This window comes from Diorhabda sublineata, chromosome 7, assembly GCF_026230105.1.
Source record: "Diorhabda sublineata isolate icDioSubl1.1 chromosome 7, icDioSubl1.1, whole genome shotgun sequence".
Classification (NCBI taxonomy): domain Eukaryota; kingdom Metazoa; phylum Arthropoda; class Insecta; order Coleoptera; family Chrysomelidae; genus Diorhabda; species Diorhabda sublineata.
In genome coordinates, this window is record NC_079480.1 from 4,358,821 (window position 1) to 4,375,098 (window position 16,278).

The 16,278-nt window shown below is 30.5% G+C and overlaps 4 protein-coding genes across 5 annotated transcripts; 1 reads left to right on the forward strand and 3 right to left on the reverse strand.

The window, feature by feature from the left end:
- Positions 1–58: 58 nt before the first annotated feature.
- On the reverse strand, positions 59–2,709 carry LOC130446279 (60S ribosomal protein L12). The gene is made up of 4 exons (XM_056782417.1): positions 2,521–2,709; positions 2,359–2,432; positions 2,119–2,299; positions 59–379 (listed from the first exon to the last, which is right to left on the reverse strand). The coding sequence occupies exons 1-4, from the start codon at positions 2,555–2,557 to the stop codon at positions 174–176; spliced, it is 498 nt and encodes a 165-aa protein (XP_056638395.1). The 5' UTR covers positions 2,558–2,709; the 3' UTR covers positions 59–173.
- Positions 2,710–3,576: 867 nt separating this feature from the next.
- Positions 3,577–6,093, reverse strand: LOC130446530 (conserved oligomeric Golgi complex subunit 5). The gene has a single exon (XM_056782843.1). The coding sequence runs from the start codon at positions 5,983–5,985 to the stop codon at positions 3,748–3,750; it is 2,238 nt and encodes a 745-aa protein (XP_056638821.1). The 5' UTR covers positions 5,986–6,093; the 3' UTR covers positions 3,577–3,747.
- Positions 6,094–6,249: 156 nt separating this feature from the next.
- Positions 6,250–7,736, forward strand: LOC130446531 (protein Rae1). Its single transcript, XM_056782844.1, has 3 exons — positions 6,250–6,743; positions 6,797–7,161; positions 7,239–7,736. Exons 1-3 carry the CDS (start codon positions 6,465–6,467, stop codon positions 7,672–7,674), a joined length of 1,080 nt encoding a protein of 359 aa, XP_056638822.1. The 5' UTR covers positions 6,250–6,464; the 3' UTR covers positions 7,675–7,736.
- A 229-nt stretch (positions 7,737–7,965) lies between these two features.
- LOC130446949 (4F2 cell-surface antigen heavy chain) lies at positions 7,966–16,259 on the reverse strand. Of its 2 annotated transcripts, none has more exons than XM_056783508.1 (10): positions 15,508–16,259; positions 15,258–15,434; positions 14,486–14,675; positions 14,283–14,362; positions 13,997–14,232; positions 12,084–12,404; positions 11,829–12,029; positions 10,377–10,564; positions 8,796–8,957; positions 7,966–8,129 (listed from the first exon to the last, which is right to left on the reverse strand). In XM_056783508.1, exons 1-10 carry the CDS (start codon positions 15,587–15,589, stop codon positions 8,048–8,050), a joined length of 1,719 nt encoding a protein of 572 aa, XP_056639486.1. In that variant the 5' UTR covers positions 15,590–16,259; the 3' UTR covers positions 7,966–8,047. The 2 variants fall into 2 exon arrangements, with proteins under 2 accessions (XP_056639486.1, XP_056639487.1); XM_056783509.1 differs by having other exon boundaries at positions 14,486–14,672; positions 15,508–16,209.
- Positions 16,260–16,278: the final 19 nt, after the last annotated feature.

Genomic DNA, 16,278 nt, shown 5'->3' on the forward strand with positions numbered 1-16,278 from the left:
ATTACTTTCACTTTTTAAATGTAGTTAACCCATCACAGACTTCAGTTAAAAACCTTCATAAAAATCTTATAGATGCATTTATTCTTCACATTTATGAAATGTACAATTATCATGTTAAGAAAATAAGGAAAAAATAAAACAACTTTATAACTTAGAAAAAATATTCTACTAGTTTATTCATCGGGTACTTCTAAGGTTCCAGCATTTATTTCATCAATTAAATCATGTGGAGCTTTTCCATCGATTGTGCATCCTACAGAATGGGCTGTACCAAGTACTTCTTTTACAGTTCCAGATAATTGTTTGGCCATAGATCTTGGCCTCATTTGTCTGGCAATAGAAATTATATCATCAAAAGTAATGTTTCCACTGTGCTTAACTAAAAAATAAAAATTTTGTTATTTTTATTTATGTTGTCTGTAACACACCTACAATATATAAGATAGTCAAGAGCAACGGATTTTGAAGAAACAGGAAAATTGTATTATATACGCAATAGTCTCGGTAAAACTTAATATGAACTAATATAACTAAAAAACTGGAAGAGGAAATTAATTCTAAATTATATCATACATAACATCTTTTGATTCCCTAATTACTGATGCGGGCCAGTCAAATGCCCAATGCCCTGGACATTTATAAAATAGGCAAACGCCTGGGAATATGCTCAAAGCCCTCTTAAGTGCCCAGCATTTGGGTATTTAGAGAATCATATCTTAAGCAATAAATAAAGAAGATAAAGGTGATTGTCCATATGATTAGTTCTAGAATCTAATGAACCACAAAGTTCAATAGCTTGGAAACAATTCTTATTAAGAAGCTTCCATACTCTCCACTGCAAACTGCAGAAATTCAAAATTAGAAAGGATTTTGGCATGACACTAATTCACTTAGTAGCTAATCTTGATCCAACGACACAAGGTTAAGAACTAAATCCTGTTAAGAAGCTCGAAGCAATAAGCTTCTTATGTGAAACAGCAAAGCTTACAGAGTTAGATGTACTTCAAGCGAGAAGAAATTGGCTGATTTCAAAGACAAGCAAGGAATTTGGTTAAGATAGTTTGTGTGTGAAGGACTGGAAAGCAATCTTGGTAGTGAGGATTAAGAGGAACCTGTGAAATAGCATAAGTTGTCATAAAAACTCTTTGAACGCCAGGGACATCTGCGGCCACTGAGACACCTTTCAACATATTTGGCTGGATTCACAATAAAAGGAGAAATCTAACTTATTTAGCTAATAATTGGAAATTGATGTAGAAAACAACCAAGAAAATAATGAAAGAGGAAATCTCAAGATCCAATGAATCAGAACCGGACGAATCTGAATCTGAGCCATTTTAGTTCCCTGAGGATAAAAGTAAAGGTGAATTAAGATGTGTAAACAGTTTACCAATTACTCCATTTGTTTTTTTATTGGCTGGCCTGGGATTTGGCTTGATATATGTTATCTATACCAAAATAAAAAATGTGGCATGTTAAAATGTTTATCGGTTTTTTAATTACAGAAATAAAAAGCACTACAAATTGGTGTTGACTGTAAAGGAAAGAGAATTTTAAATACAATATGTAGAAATTAGTTCATAGGACTAAACATATCAAGATTATACAGAAAATTTGATCAATAATATATCATCAAATCAGATTTGTCAATAAGTATCATTGATAAGTGCTTGTTTCACAATAAATCAATATTTTCTCAGAAATACATATATGTCTGGACATTTTTGTATTTTGAGCAATTGCCAGGGCAACTTATTTGGTCATTTTACATCACTAGAATCTACAAATATAGAATACCAAATGATCTGAACAATTTACAAAAAGATCCTCAACAAACCTCAATCAAACAACAAATGGGTAATCATTTAAGAGAAAGAAATAGAATACTTGCTGACAATATTTGGTACAATGTCTGTCATTAATGTGATACATGTAATAAGTTTCACAACAAAAAATTTCAATATTCCAAGTTTTGCTATATTCTCACTTTAAGTTGATTATTTTCATAATAAATAGGTGACAGGATGTTTAATGCAACTTTTAACACTTTCTATTCTACAGATTGATAGATAAATATCAACAATTTCATTTTGAACCACTATAATGTAGTGTACTTACTGTTCTTTTGCTTCTTTCTATCACGTGGAGGTTCTTTTAGGGCTTTGATGATAAGAGAGGCAGCAGATGGAACAACAGAAATGGTAGCTTGTCTGTTTTGGATTTTTAATTGAACTGTTATTTTCAATCCTTTCCAATCAGCGGTTCCTTTAGCTATATCATCACCAACTTTTTTCGGAGACTAGAATTATAACAAAGGATTTAACACAATTTTCATAAAATATTACGATGTGAACTCACCAAACCTAGAGGACCAATTTTAGGAGCCAAAGAAGAAGTAGCTCCTACTTCACCCCCAACACATCTTAAATAAACTGCAATCATATAAAATAATACAAATTTACTTATAACACGATATACACCATCATAATTTAATTGTTTAAAAGATAATTAAATACTTACCGTATTTTATTTCAGTGGGGTCGAACTTAGGTGGCATATTGTTTTAGTTTTCAATATAATATTTGAAATAAATGGGCGATATTTCGCCGATGTTTGTTGATTTTCCAAATGTGAAAATATTTTCACAATGGTCAAACTTTGAAAAAGGATATATAAACTGACAGCAAAAACGTCAAACGAAAATTTTCTTCTTTTTTTGTTCAAAACAATCTCTTATAACATTATACAGTAGGTACATTCAAGATAAAACAGAAGATTTCCTTTCCTAAATAGCCAGATAAATGAGTTCATTTGAGAAAGATAGCATAACTAAATATGAAATTTGGGGGTTGGGTAATCTTTTTATATATTTATGTAGCAATAATTTTTATTGGAACGGTATACGTTTAACACTATTCATTTTCCTTCTCAAGTTATAAAAAAAGGGAGTATCTAGGAAGTTCAAAGTACAATAGACGGCGGTCAAGGGCCGTTAAGCATTTAGGCTTTCTGATATATCTCACTTGAAATTATCAAATGCCGATCTCCAATTGAAAAGCTGATCAGGCGCTTTGGCTAGAAGCATTTGATAAATTAGAATATGATTCCTAACCAGATGAAGAAACTATGATGGCTCCGCTATCGGATATAGAGCGCCATGGCCCCATCCACCGCATCAATGTTCTTTTGCGAAGTCGGTATCGGGTTTTCCCGATCGACTCGACGGCTGTAGATTGGATCGTTCCTCAAACACCCTTCTGCAAGTGCAGTTTTATGGATTTTTAAACCAACTCGTTCAGGGGTTAACCTCTCAACAGGCTTTACCTCCGGATTGAAAGCCCAGGGAGAAGGAGGGCTGGAGGTCGAGGCCGTTTTGGTAGCCTTCCTTCTTTTTTTTGATGTTGAGTCGTTTCAGCAGAGCTTTATCAAAAACACCTGTCGACAACGTTAGGAACCAATGCTTTAGTGGTAGTAGGACACAGCCGTCCATTTCATATGCGCGTCACTGGGCCAATGTCAAGGTACAATGGCTCTTTGAGTAGGATCTAGAAAGTTATAATAAACTGGTAATATAAAGTAACTCTGTTAATATATTGTCTTATCTCAATTATATAAAGAAAATGAAGGATAATTAAACATAAATTTATTTTTACGAGATTATAAATATTACAAAATCCTTATATTTTTATAAATATACAGTCATATACATATTTAAATACTCAGAAAATCGCAACAGTAGAAAATATATTAAATAATTTCCTTGAGTGCTTTTTCCAAATATTGCGACATTATAGGATAAACTGGATCATAACTAGTAGAATTTTTGTGCCTAACTAAGCTTTCGTATTTTTGCAGAGCTCCAGCTATCAAATCTAATCTCTCCGCCTCACTTTGGTGTTCATCTAACCAAGCTGAGATTTTAGGAAGTGACCAACTAGTATTTTGATGTGGACTAGCTAGATCTTGACCAGCAAGAGCAAATAACATTAACAATATGGTACTGTGAGGAACAGGACTATCAACAGTTTGTCCTGCTATTATTTCTTCAGGTGTTAATACTATAAGAGAAGCTACAGATTTAAGTAATCGATAAGGTCTTCCTAAATCGGCTAAATGGGGACATATTACTTTTAAAGAATTTTCTAGGTGATTGAAATCTGCTTGCAAACGGATCCGACCTCCTTGTTGAAGGGGTCTCAATAAAGATATGTGCCTAACAAACAATTCAATTGTTCTTACAGCAATTTCATTGCATTTAACTGCTAATACTTCTCTGTTTTTAAAACCATCAAGATATGTTGAATATACTCTCGAAATAAACTGATTTAATTCCTTCATATAAGGTGAAGGAGTATTTATCATTTTACTGGGAGGTTGAGCTTTAGCCCAATCAGATTCCAAATGTAAAGTAACAATAATTTTTTCTATAACAGAATTTACTGATGTTGTTAGAACATCAATAATAGCACTTACTAAAGCATTAAAAGTTTGTAAACTATCATTTATAATTTTTGTAGAACTTTCTGTTAAAGATCCTTTCATATTTGATAACATCCTTTGAATTTGAAGTTGGAAATAATATAGAGAATTTGCAATGTTTACATTTTTCTGTTGTCCCATATTAGGCGTACCTCCGATGACTTGTGCAGCTTCAGGACCAGTTTCAAGTTGTTGTTCTACTTTAACAGCAAACATTTTGATACATTTTGAAATATTTTTAGAAACTCTATCACTTAAATTTTCTTCTATCAAAGCTACACTTAACTCACTACCAACTATACGAATTAAAGAATCAATTTGATCTTGAGAAGGCAATGATATTTCACCAGTAAACATATCTTGTACAGGATCTAATAATTTCGTTAAAGACATTGATAAATAAGCATTTTCAAAGTTTTTTAGTATGTTTTCGTTGATTAAAAATGTATCAAACTTAAGTTTATTTGTCATATCCAAATAGCACTTTAATAATTTGGGATAATCTTCTTCCATCGTTTGTTTTACTGCTAAAGATGAGTTTTGTATTTCTTCTTGCAAAATTTTCCCAAACTGCATCCAAAACTTCTCTGCAATATTAAAATCTCCATTTGGCAAATATAAATTATTTAGAGTTATCTGTAAAAATTTCACTTGACTGCATATCTGGTAAATATCTTCTGTAAACACTTTCTCCAATTCACACCAAATTTTATTCCTAAACCCTTGTGATGAACTACTGCTGAGATGTCCAGGACCTCCTTTACTTTTTACTGATGTGTTCAAAGGTATAGTAAAAGCTAGCTTCAAACATTCTTTGATCTCATGTAGATTATTATCAACAAAGTTATCAACCACTGATTTTATTGTTCCTATATTTATAAATATCTGCAATGCTGTCGTTGTTTGTGTCACATTTTCATTTTTTACTCCTTGATTTAAAGAGCCTGTTGCTAATTGTACAACTTTTTGCTGGTGGGTCCTAATATTCCTTAATTCGTTAGTTACTGTGTCAACTTCTTTTAATTCAGGGTCGGATGCGAGTTGTTCTAATTCTTGTAAAAGGGAAGCTTTTTGTACAGGATCGTTAGTATGTGATAGTCTCTTTCTCAATTGTTGTAACCTATTAACTTGCCTTAAAATATGACTGGCAAGATGCAAATTACTCAATACCCTCGTGTGTTTTTCTAGTTCATTGTATGGAACTGTAATTTGTGTTTTAAGTCTTTCAGCATCTGTAAACAGTCTTTTCACATGAATATTCATAGTACTCAGAATCGTTTCCAGTTTCGTTGCATTACTAGCTTGTTGCAGTAAATCTTCATGTTTATCCAATATCTGTCTGTGAAGTTCATGGTTTATTAACTCTATTCCTTCGGCCAATTTTTTAACTTGATCTCTAATATTTAATGAATCACTTAATACTTTGTTTGATTCCGCACTCAAAAACTTATTATAGAGCTCATCGTTCTCTATTTTGGAAAAAAAATCATTCTCCGTTTTTTCCATTATAAAACTTAATGTGTATCTATGTATTTGTAGTATTTTTAATTTTTAAGACATATGTGTTTTTATGACATTTGACTCGTTACAAACGGCCACATTTGAAAACTCTTAGACAAGGAAGAAAGATCATTTATATAATCATCATTAAAGAAGGACAACAATAATAAAGTGACATTTCCTGATACCAGACCAAAAGACGGAAACAACCAATAACGTCAATATTAAAGGCTGGCTGAATATGTACTCCAATAAAGACACTTTTATTTAAAAACGATTGAGATGAATAAGAAGTAAGATTGTTTGACACATGTTTATTGATTTTTTATTTGTCACAAAATTGGAAGGTTGAAGTTTACTTGATACACACAAAACAAATAAAACAGACTACGCTGCTTTTCCGATATCTAAAAAGTATTTGATTTAGTATTGGAAGTGGTGTGAATTAATCTTTGTAGCTGATACGCAAACTAATAAATTTGAAAATGTTCAACCAAAGTTCAATGAGTTCTTTTGGTGGAACTGCGACACCAAGCACAGCAAACCCTATGAAAGATTTTGAAGTTGTGCAGTGCAGTGGAGATTCCATTAGTTCCATGGCGTTTTCTCCCGCTACTTTGCCGCAAAATTTTTTGATAGCAAGTAGCTGGGATTGTAATGTCAGATGTTGGGAAATCGAACAAAATGGTACAAGCATTCCAAAATCCATGCAAACCTGTGGAGCTCCTCTATTAGATGTAGCTTGGAGCGACGATGGAACTAAAGTAAGTCTATATCAAGTTTTAAAAATAGATATAAACTTTCTGTTGTGATCCAGGTTTTTATGGCTGGATGTGACAAACAAGCTAAAATGTGGGATTTGGCAAGTAATCAAGTAGTTCAAGTCGCGATGCACGATGCTCCAATTAAAACATGCCACTGGATAAAAGCCCCAAATTATTCTTGTTTAATGACAGGTTCTTGGGATAAAACATTGAAATTTTGGGATACTCGCAGTCCTAATCCAATGATGAGTATTAACTTGCCTGAGAGATGCTATTGTGCTGATGTAGATTATCCTATGGCAGTAGTTGGAACTGCTGGAAGGCAGATTATTGTCTATCAATTGGAAGGAAAGCCTCAGGAGTATAAAAAATTGGATAGTCCCTTAAAATATCAACATAGATGTGTTGCTATATTTAGGTAAGAACAGAAAAAAACAAAATTAATCACTTCAACATATAAACTTGATTGAATTCAATAATTTTGTTCAATTTTAGAGACAAGAAGAAATCACCTACTGGATACGCATTAGGTTCAGTAGAAGGTAGAGTAGCAATCCAGTATGTTAATCCGACAAATCCCAAAGATAATTTCACCTTCAAATGCCATCGTTCGAATGGGACACCTAATGGTTATCAGGATATCTATGCTGTTAATGATATAGCTTTCCATCCTGTTCATGGGACTTTGGCAACTGTTGGTGCAGACGGTTCTTTCAGTTTTTGGGATAAAGATGCCAGAACAAAATTGAAACCTTCAGAGTTAATGGAACAACCTATTTCGAGATGTGCTTTCAACCATAATGGACAAATATTCGCTTACGCCGTGAGCTATGATTGGAGTAAAGGTCACGAGTTTTACAACTCTCAAAAGAAAAATTACATCTTCTTAAGACCATGTTATGATGAACTTAAACCCAGAACAACATCTTAAATTACTTTATAGTTTTCGCTTTAATGTATATTACTGTTCTTAAAATAAACCATTTTACACTAGTTTTTTTTTTATTTTGAAATTTTCCGATGAAAAACAAAAAGCCCCACTTAAATTTTTATGGAAATTGGATTTCGGACAAAATCGTCGTTGCTTTTTCTCAGGCCATTACTAAAACCTAAATCTGTTATTTTTGATTTATACAAGCTGTTCTACAAGTTTAAATATTCTTCTATCTTGCAAGGATGGTTGAATACATATAATATGAAAGGTTATTATTAAAACCAACTATCTTGCTGCTTATGATTTATTAATTTCAGAATATGAAAACATTCTAAATGGCAATTGCAGAATTCAATGATTAAACTGTATTTTATTGTTTTTTCTTTGGAACATACTGAAGAACTAATACCGACTTGGGCGATAATGGTATATTCGTAGAATCTTTCTTGGCACTGTAACAGAAGATATTAATGTTAGTTAAAATAAACTTTTATAAATCTGATTAAAAATATGAATCATTGAAGAACAGTAGTAAGGAGGAAAAATTAACTCAAGTCGTAGTAAAAGCAAACTATTAATTCGTAAATTATGTAAATACATATTTTTGAGGATCTAAAATGAAATCAACAATGTACACCAATCAACTAATATAAGCTCAACATTTTTGAAATAGATTTCCAGAAACTAACTTCAGTATTATTATATATTTATTTACCAAATTTATATTTATAATCTGTTTCTAATTGGAATAATAAGTAAATTTTAGGAGAATACATATAGAAAACATATAAGGGGAAAATAGGGGTTGTTTATAATGCTTTCTTGAATTCCTTGTGAGATTAAGCACCACCCCATTGCTTGAACAACATAAAATATCATGAATTTATGTGAGATAGAAAATATTGAATATAATTTCACTAAAAATTGCCACAGTGAAGTAAATATTTCATCAATTTTCAATAGTTATAAGCTTTATATAATACTTTTAAGTATTTACATTCTATTTTAATAAACTAACACAAAAGAGGTACTCGTTCAAACCTTCCTGGTGTGTACATCAAACTGATATCTAAAGGTATCAGACAGAAAAGGCGAACTAAAAATAATTTTTCACTTACTTAATATCTTTGAAATCAACCTCATTGTAATTTTTACTATAATACTGTATGGTTACTTCTTCTAAGTCGTGAAGCGAAGGAATGTCTCGCCTTATATTCAAATTAACTGTTTGATCACCAGTATTGAGTGCTACCAAAACCCCAGGATTTCCAGCTATTTCTCTAAAAAATAATTTTACATTGAACAAAAACATTAATCATAAAAATTTTTTCTAAGATATTATGATCTTAACGTTTAAAAAAAGTTTTTTAACAAAATAACACTTGGAACATACAAAAACGAAAATAAAAGCAATCCAAAGAATATCAAAATGTTTCCAGACCACATACAGGGTTAAAATAGAGGATCCATTATCCACTCCGCTGTTCAATATAGTATTCAATGGATAGTAAGTAAAATCAGTTTGAACAGAACAGGGACACTAAAAAATATAAGGCAACAACTACTGGCATACGTAGACGAAGTAGTAATTCTTTCAACATAGGAAAACGACCTTAAGTAAATTTGCATATAAATTCATATAAATAGTGAATCTAATAGACAACGAAGATAAATCAAAATTCACGATAATGACAACACCACGAAGGAAAGGAATAATGAGAATTTTTTTAGTACAACTAAAAAAAGAAAAAATAATGAGCTTAAAACAAGTTCAAAGTTATGTCTATCTTGGAGTGGTTATCAAGGAAAATCCTCAGAAGGATACTAGGGGGTAAAAAATGGAGAAGAACAAATAACAAAATATGGAGTTTATTTGGAAAAGTAGAACTAAGCAAAGTAATAAGATCCAAAAGTATAAAGTGGCTAGGTTACGTATAGAGAATGTCAGATATTGAAGCAACAAAAAAATGATGGATATAGAACAAAAAGGAACAAGAAAAAAAAAGGAAAACCAAGGAAAATATGGTAAGCAGAGGTATTTGAAGACCTAAGAAAGAGAAGGAGAGAATTCAGGACTGGAAAACAACAGCAAAAAAAAGAAAGAAATCACTTCCAAGCTATAGGCTTAAAAGGCTTGCGTGTAGCATCTATATATATATATTGAGATACCATACCTTTGTCTAATCCATTTATTAGCAGCATAAACAATATAAATTAATATAATATCCCTTAAAAATATGTTTGATTGATATAAGGTGATTTATTATAATCAGTGATAACAGTCGTAAAAAAAAGAACAATCGAAAACAACTTCTCATTATTTACTATTTTTCTTCAAACCAAAGAAGAATTGTTAAAATGAGTAATTGTAAAAGAAATGCTGATTCAATTTTCTTCAAGCCTTCAAAACATTTAGATAAGGAAACACAGGTACCAAAAAGAAATTGTAACACAGGTACCACAAAGAAATTGTAACACAGGTACTTTTTACCAAATAAATTATAAGACACCGCACCCTGTATAGTTAATTGATTTAGTACAAATAATTATTATAACAATAATTACTTAACGTTTAATAATTGAGAATATAGATACACTTATGATGAAGTGATTGTAATATTGAAATGAAGCAACAATAAAATATTTCTGATGGTTTCTTCCATCAAGTGATATTTATTGATTGATTAAATGATTCTTACCTGATGAATGCAAATACAGTATCATTACCAATAGCGTGCATATCACAATTGCCTCTCATGATTGACTGGGAATCTCTGATCTTCAACAACTGTGGATCTAATGTTGCATTGAATTCTACCAAACTTGTTCCTGGTAGGAGATTTGTAACAATACTAATAACGTCAGAAGGTAGAGAAGATGATTGTTCCTTAAATAAATAAATAAACATTTTATCAACAAATACACTTATTTGCTGTAGAATATTATTATATTTTTCTCAATTCTGTTTTAATTAACTTTGGATTTCATTGTCAATTAATTCAAGTATGATTCAAGTTTTATTTTTTATACATATCTAACTTTAGTGTATTTTCTAAGTATTAGTTATAATATCATTCAAATTAAAAAAAAAATGTTTTAAAAATTCAAGTGAATCCAAAATTTTTGTTTTCCCATTGAAATCTACATTGCTTTTGAATCCTTATATGGATCATTATATAAATATGTATTGTGTAGAAAACTCGAAAACTCCATAAGACTATTTAGATTTTTTCATAAGTTTCATGGTTTGAAAATAGTTTGATGAAAAAGAGAATTGAAAAATGTTTGTTTTGAAAGGTGTAGATGAAAGATAATGATTTCTTGTTTATAATGACATACAAACACTCAAGAAAATACAAAAAAAACGGTAGTGATAGTTTTATAATGAATTTATCTAGGACACTGTCGCCTCAACCGACACCTGAAGACATTTGGCAGATAATGCAGCCTGCAGATTCTGTTGTACAGAGAATGAAACCTCTATCCACATTCTCTAGAAGTGTGATAATTCTCTTACATAAAAATATGTACATGTATTTATCTATATGTTTATTATCTACTTTTTCAAATTTAATAAAAAACTGAGTTTGTCTCATTTTTTTGTTTCATTTATGAAGCCCATTCTTCCTTTAATTAAAAATGAGAGTATATTTAAGATCAACTATCAACCAAAATGATCGTGATCGTTTGAATGCTGAGCTGATACAGATGTATGTCAAGCTAGATTTGGTGGCTTTCATCCAGGGGACAAGTCTGAGGTGGCTGGGACACATAGAGAGGGTCTGACATAGGAGGCACTTGCTCAGGACAGAAAGGATTGGTAGTTGATTGTTGGAAAGGTCATGGTTCTCAAAGGACCTTAGCGCTGGTTAAAGAAGAAGAAGAAGGAACCAAAATGAGAAATAGTTAGATCAAAGAAAGTATGTTAGGAAATAGAAAGTTTCCACAAAAAATTAATGTCATAATAATACTTATAACAGTTATATTTTAGTTTCAATTTTGAAAAAAGTAAATGATTGTTTATAATATGGTTGAAATAATTGGACTTCAATTTTTTCTCATTTAAATAACAATAATATAATGATAAATCTACCTGTAGTTATTTTTTTTAATTTTCGGTTAACTTTGATTCAAAATGTATTCGTACTTACCCCCCATAAAGGCCATTCCACATTATCGATTTTAAATGTTTGATTCAATCGTCTAACAATATCAGTTACTATTGGCTTGGAAAAAACATTTGTGATAAGCGGAAGATCTACTACTAATTTATTGTCGACTTGATACGACTGCATGTGAATTAATTCTTCAGCTACCATAAGTAAACCATCAGCAGTGTTATTTGTTATGATCTAAAATAGATTTCAATAAATTTTTTATAAGATATTCATTTATATTAAACTAACCTCTTTCCAATTTAAGAGTAACTTTCCTAGATCTGCCAGATTCATTGTTTTTGTTGGCATTACAAAACCAGCTTCACCAACAACAGCCCCTACTTTGTTTGTTAACACATTTTCGTCTTCAAATTTAGGATCGACAAGTAGGAAAGGGGCATTCCTAATGCGTATTCCTGATGCCCCATACTCTAAGAATTTTTTCACAACTTCAGAAAACTGATTCACTACCAAGATGTTACGGAAGTTGAGATGGGGGTATTGGAAAGGTGCATAGTAATATTGATTGCGTTTTGGAGAAAATTTCCATGATGAGCTATTCGACAGCATCTAAAAAACCAAAAAAGTAGTTTTTATTCAATATAAAATCAATTTTATAGAAAAAAATATGTAGTGCTAGCAGTTAAGGGACAAGGCAGTCTCAATTATTTTATAACTTTTGAAATATTTCTACAATTTATTAATTTATAATCTACTTCAGTAATTAAACAAAAAGTTAATGTATACATAAAATCTTTGTAGTATATCTTATACAACTTCAAGTAAGAAATTATTTAGTTTTATTTCTTGTCTAGTAAAATTGAATTTTTATTTAATGTATGCTTGAGCTTGTTTTACAATTAATTACATTCCCATATAACAACAAAAGGTATTTTACTTTTTTTTAATTGAAATACAACCATTATACCTGGAGATAGTAATTTTTCTTCATTACAAATGTAATTTAATATGATTTATTGATATTTCCTTTTCTTAAGCAAATTAATGCTCAACATTACCTTAACCACATTTAAATCAATAGTTCTTAGTTGCCCACCAGGTACATAATACATAGTTTCTATGAATTCATGGATTTACAAGAAATAAAGAATATCATATGACACAAAATCAATCCAAAACAAGATCAGGGATTTGACTATATTACAGGAGAAATCTTCAAGATTTTCTGGAAGTTGATATTTAGCAAACTAATGTCCACAATACAAAATAAAATGTTGTGGAGAAAATCAATGAAAGCTTTGAAACTAAGAAATATTGCCCCGCAATATTCTTGGACTTCTCCCAGATTTTTGACAAAGTCTGGCATAAAGGTCTCCTATATAAACAAAAACAGAACTTGTCAGTTCATTACTACAAAATTTCGAAATCTTTTATCAGCAATAGATATTTCCAACAATGAATACACAAGTATTCAACCAATACAAGCTGGCGTATTCCAATGGAGCAAATTAGGCCCCCTACTAAATAGCCTGACCAAAATACAACAATGAATAGTTAAAATCAATGAGAACAAACCACAACATTTAATGTTTATAACGTGTAAGGGAACATGTCTGCCTTTAAAACTGAACGGCAAAGAAATGTCACAAAATGATAAAGTCAAATATCTGGGTATGAATTAAACACAAATTCTCCAAAAGAAACAACTAAGACACAAGTTGAGAAGTATATACTGGTTATAAATAAAAAATCAGAATTATCAATTGAAAATAAAATAATCATTCACAAAATTTGTGAACTAGAATCAAGGAGAACAGCTGCAGAATCAAATATTGCAAGTATACAGAGATTTCAGTACAAAGCCCTAGGAGATTTATAACCAATGAAGCCAGGATGCAGGTCTATAGTGTGTCAAAGAAAAACTAAAAGTGCATCCCCAAAAAGTCCCTTTAGATTTAGTTATGTAGTAGTGCTAAGAATTCACAAAAAACCCCAAATGTCAAAAAAATTCAATACTGTACAAATAGATTAACTTTAAATGTGTTTGGATGTCCACTCTACATGTCCTGTCTTTTTTTGAATTGTCATACCTATTGCTTAATATCTACCTAACATTTTTTGAATTGTATAGATTATAACACACCAAGAAGTAAAAAAAATAATTTAGATTAAAAAAATTAGTAAGATGTAACTGAACTCACCCAGTTGGTAGGTGGATTTGGAATGTTATCTATAAATTTAGGTGTTTGCCAAATATAATAGTCGTCAAAAGTGCCATTTTTATATTCACTTGTTTCAAACCAAATATCAGATGTGGATGGATCTAAATCTATAATAACTTTAGTTCCTACGTCTATGCTTTGTTTCATCAGTTTGATTTTATCGTGGGATTCATCAAATGGTTTGTAAGCATCATCAGTCCAAGTGATAATTAAACCTATAGAAAGTGATTTAACAAAGGTTTTACAATAATTAATATATGCATACCTTTGATATTTTTGTTGATAGCACTAAGATCTTCTGGTTTAATATCTTGTTTGAGCCCAGCTAGAGGTCCGACTTGCCACCTAACATAATATTATCTTGAATTACTCAAAACGAATTAATCTTGGAATTATTTTGGTTTATAAACAAATTGGTATATTTATGAACCATTACCTATGATTTATAATCAAAAATATTGTGCTTACCAAGTTTTTGGTGCTGGTGGATCGCATTTAGGTGCGGCATAAATAATCATGATGGCACCAACTAACATTGCTGCCCATAATATCCAAAAGGTGATGAATAAAAACCAACGCAGCCTAACCCAGAATGGGTCATTAGCATATTTCATTAATTCTTCTTTAGTCATGCCACCAAAATTATCTTTAGGTTCTACTACAAATGAAAAATGAAACCAACGCTTGAACCTTGAGCGGTAAATAAAGTGTATTTAAACGTTTGTTCAACTTTCGGAACTCGTTAAAGTTCCACAATTCCACATATCTAAATACTGGTAAAACTAATTTACCCTAGATAAAAAGTTCAAATATATTAATTGATACATTAAAAACTAAATTCATTATAATTTATCTATTAACTTTGTAAATAATTGCCACATTTCACTAGTATTACAATACTAATTGTTATTATGATAATAATAGTTTATAAACAATTATAATAAAATGTAAACAATTTTTGTTATATTTAGCAGTTTTTACATCAGTAAAATGTATAATATAGAATAGTTAACTTTCAGTTTAGTAAATACTAAAAAATTATAATACGCCTTAATTAACACCAAAATACTGACTGCCCTTGAGTAATAAAAAAATGAGTGAAATTAACCATAAATTTTGTACAACTAAGTAGAGGATTCAGATTACACCAAATTTAAAAATAAAACGAATATCTTTCAATATAAAATCATATTTAAATGAATTTAAATAAAAATTTCGGTATTTAATAGAATATACTTACCAATATCAAGTTTTGCATCACCATTTTTCTCTGCCATTACGAGTTTAACGTCTTTCAACGATATTTCAGAGTTTGGAGAAACTTTACTGTCTTGTTTAGGTAACATTATTTCATCTGCTCCATCAGACTCCTTCTTCGTGAATTTGCTCCCACTTTTACCTTGTGTAACTGCATTTTCTGAAGATAATTACCTTTTACCAATACTTGTTTAACGAGAATTTCTTAAAAAAAATATGAAAAAGCAACATACCTTCCATTTCTTTTTCTGATATGGGCTTGTAAGTTGCACTCGGAGAAATTTTTTTATCGTCAGACTTGTTACTACCGTTCATTGTAATATAAATTGTCACTAATTGAGTAAATTGAACTTATCCGCCTTCTTATCGAGTTCAATCTGTGCAAAGACGAGATACCAACAACTGTTCACAATTTCAGATATATCGATTATCTTGTAGTAAGACCTTCAGAAAATATGATGCAAGATGTTAACAGGCTTGCAAAAATTAATCAAATGAAAAATTGTAATATATTTCTAAAACTCATGTTCCACAATTATAAAGAAAAGAGTATTAAATATACGAATGTCACTAATGAAATTAATTCAATATTTTGTATGTATGTAACTTGAGATAAATGACTTTTATTTCAAAAACGTGGTTTGTTAATCCTAAAATTAGGGAAAAAATTCTTTTTCTTATATTATGACTTTTAAAATTTGAAAAAAAAATTAATATTATGCAATCAAATGTATAAAATAATGTGTAATTGAATAATAAGACAACTGAAATTTATTGATTGAGATGCTTTACATAACCATTAATTACGAAAATGAAGTAGAGGCCACATAATGATCAAAAAAGCAGGAAATATGTTGAAATTTTATTACATGTTAAGAATAAATCGACTCTATTTGCAAAATATGCATTTAATCAAACATATATTTTTACGTGATAATCGCTATAAAATTGTTGTACCATGGGATAAGTTTTAAATAAGAAGAATGACAGAAGAATTGACACGT

What these genes read in the sequence shown, in the direction of transcription:
- LOC130446531 (XM_056782844.1), top strand. Translation starts at nt 6,465, where the DNA reads ATGTTCAACCAAAGTTCAATGAGTTCTTTTGGTGGAACTGCGACACCA. An exon ending in GGAGCGACGATGGAACTAAA is followed by an intron (nt 6,744 to 6,796) that starts GTAAGTCTATAT and finishes GTTGTGATCCAG; the next exon opens with GTTTTTATGGCTGGATGTGA. An exon ending in AGATGTGTTGCTATATTTAG is followed by an intron (nt 7,162 to 7,238) that starts GTAAGAACAGAA and finishes GTTCAATTTTAG; the next exon opens with AGACAAGAAGAAATCACCTA.
- LOC130446279 (XM_056782417.1), bottom strand. Translation starts at nt 2,557, where the DNA reads ATGCCACCTAAGTTCGACCCCACTGAAATAAAATACG. An exon ending in CCCCACTGAAATAAAATACG is followed by an intron (nt 2,433 to 2,520) that starts GTAAGTATTTAA and finishes ATATGATTGCAG; the next exon opens with TTTATTTAAGATGTGTTGGG. An exon ending in AAATTGGTCCTCTAGGTTTG is followed by an intron (nt 2,300 to 2,358) that starts GTGAGTTCACAT and finishes TTATAATTCTAG; the next exon opens with TCTCCGAAAAAAGTTGGTGA.
- LOC130446530 (XM_056782843.1), bottom strand. Translation starts at nt 5,985, where the DNA reads ATGGAAAAAACGGAGAATGATTTTTTTTCCAAAATAGAGAACGATGAG.
- LOC130446949 (XM_056783508.1), bottom strand. Translation starts at nt 15,589, where the DNA reads ATGAACGGTAGTAACAAGTCTGACGATAAAAAAATTTCTCCGAGTGCA. An exon ending in TACTCTTAAATTGGAAAGAG is followed by an intron (nt 12,030 to 12,083) that starts GTTAGTTTAATA and finishes AATCTATTTTAG; the next exon opens with ATCATAACAAATAACACTGC. An exon ending in TGGAATGGCCTTTATGGGGG is followed by an intron (nt 10,565 to 11,828) that starts GTAAGTACGAAT and finishes TATTTATTTAAG; the next exon opens with GAACAATCATCTTCTCTACC.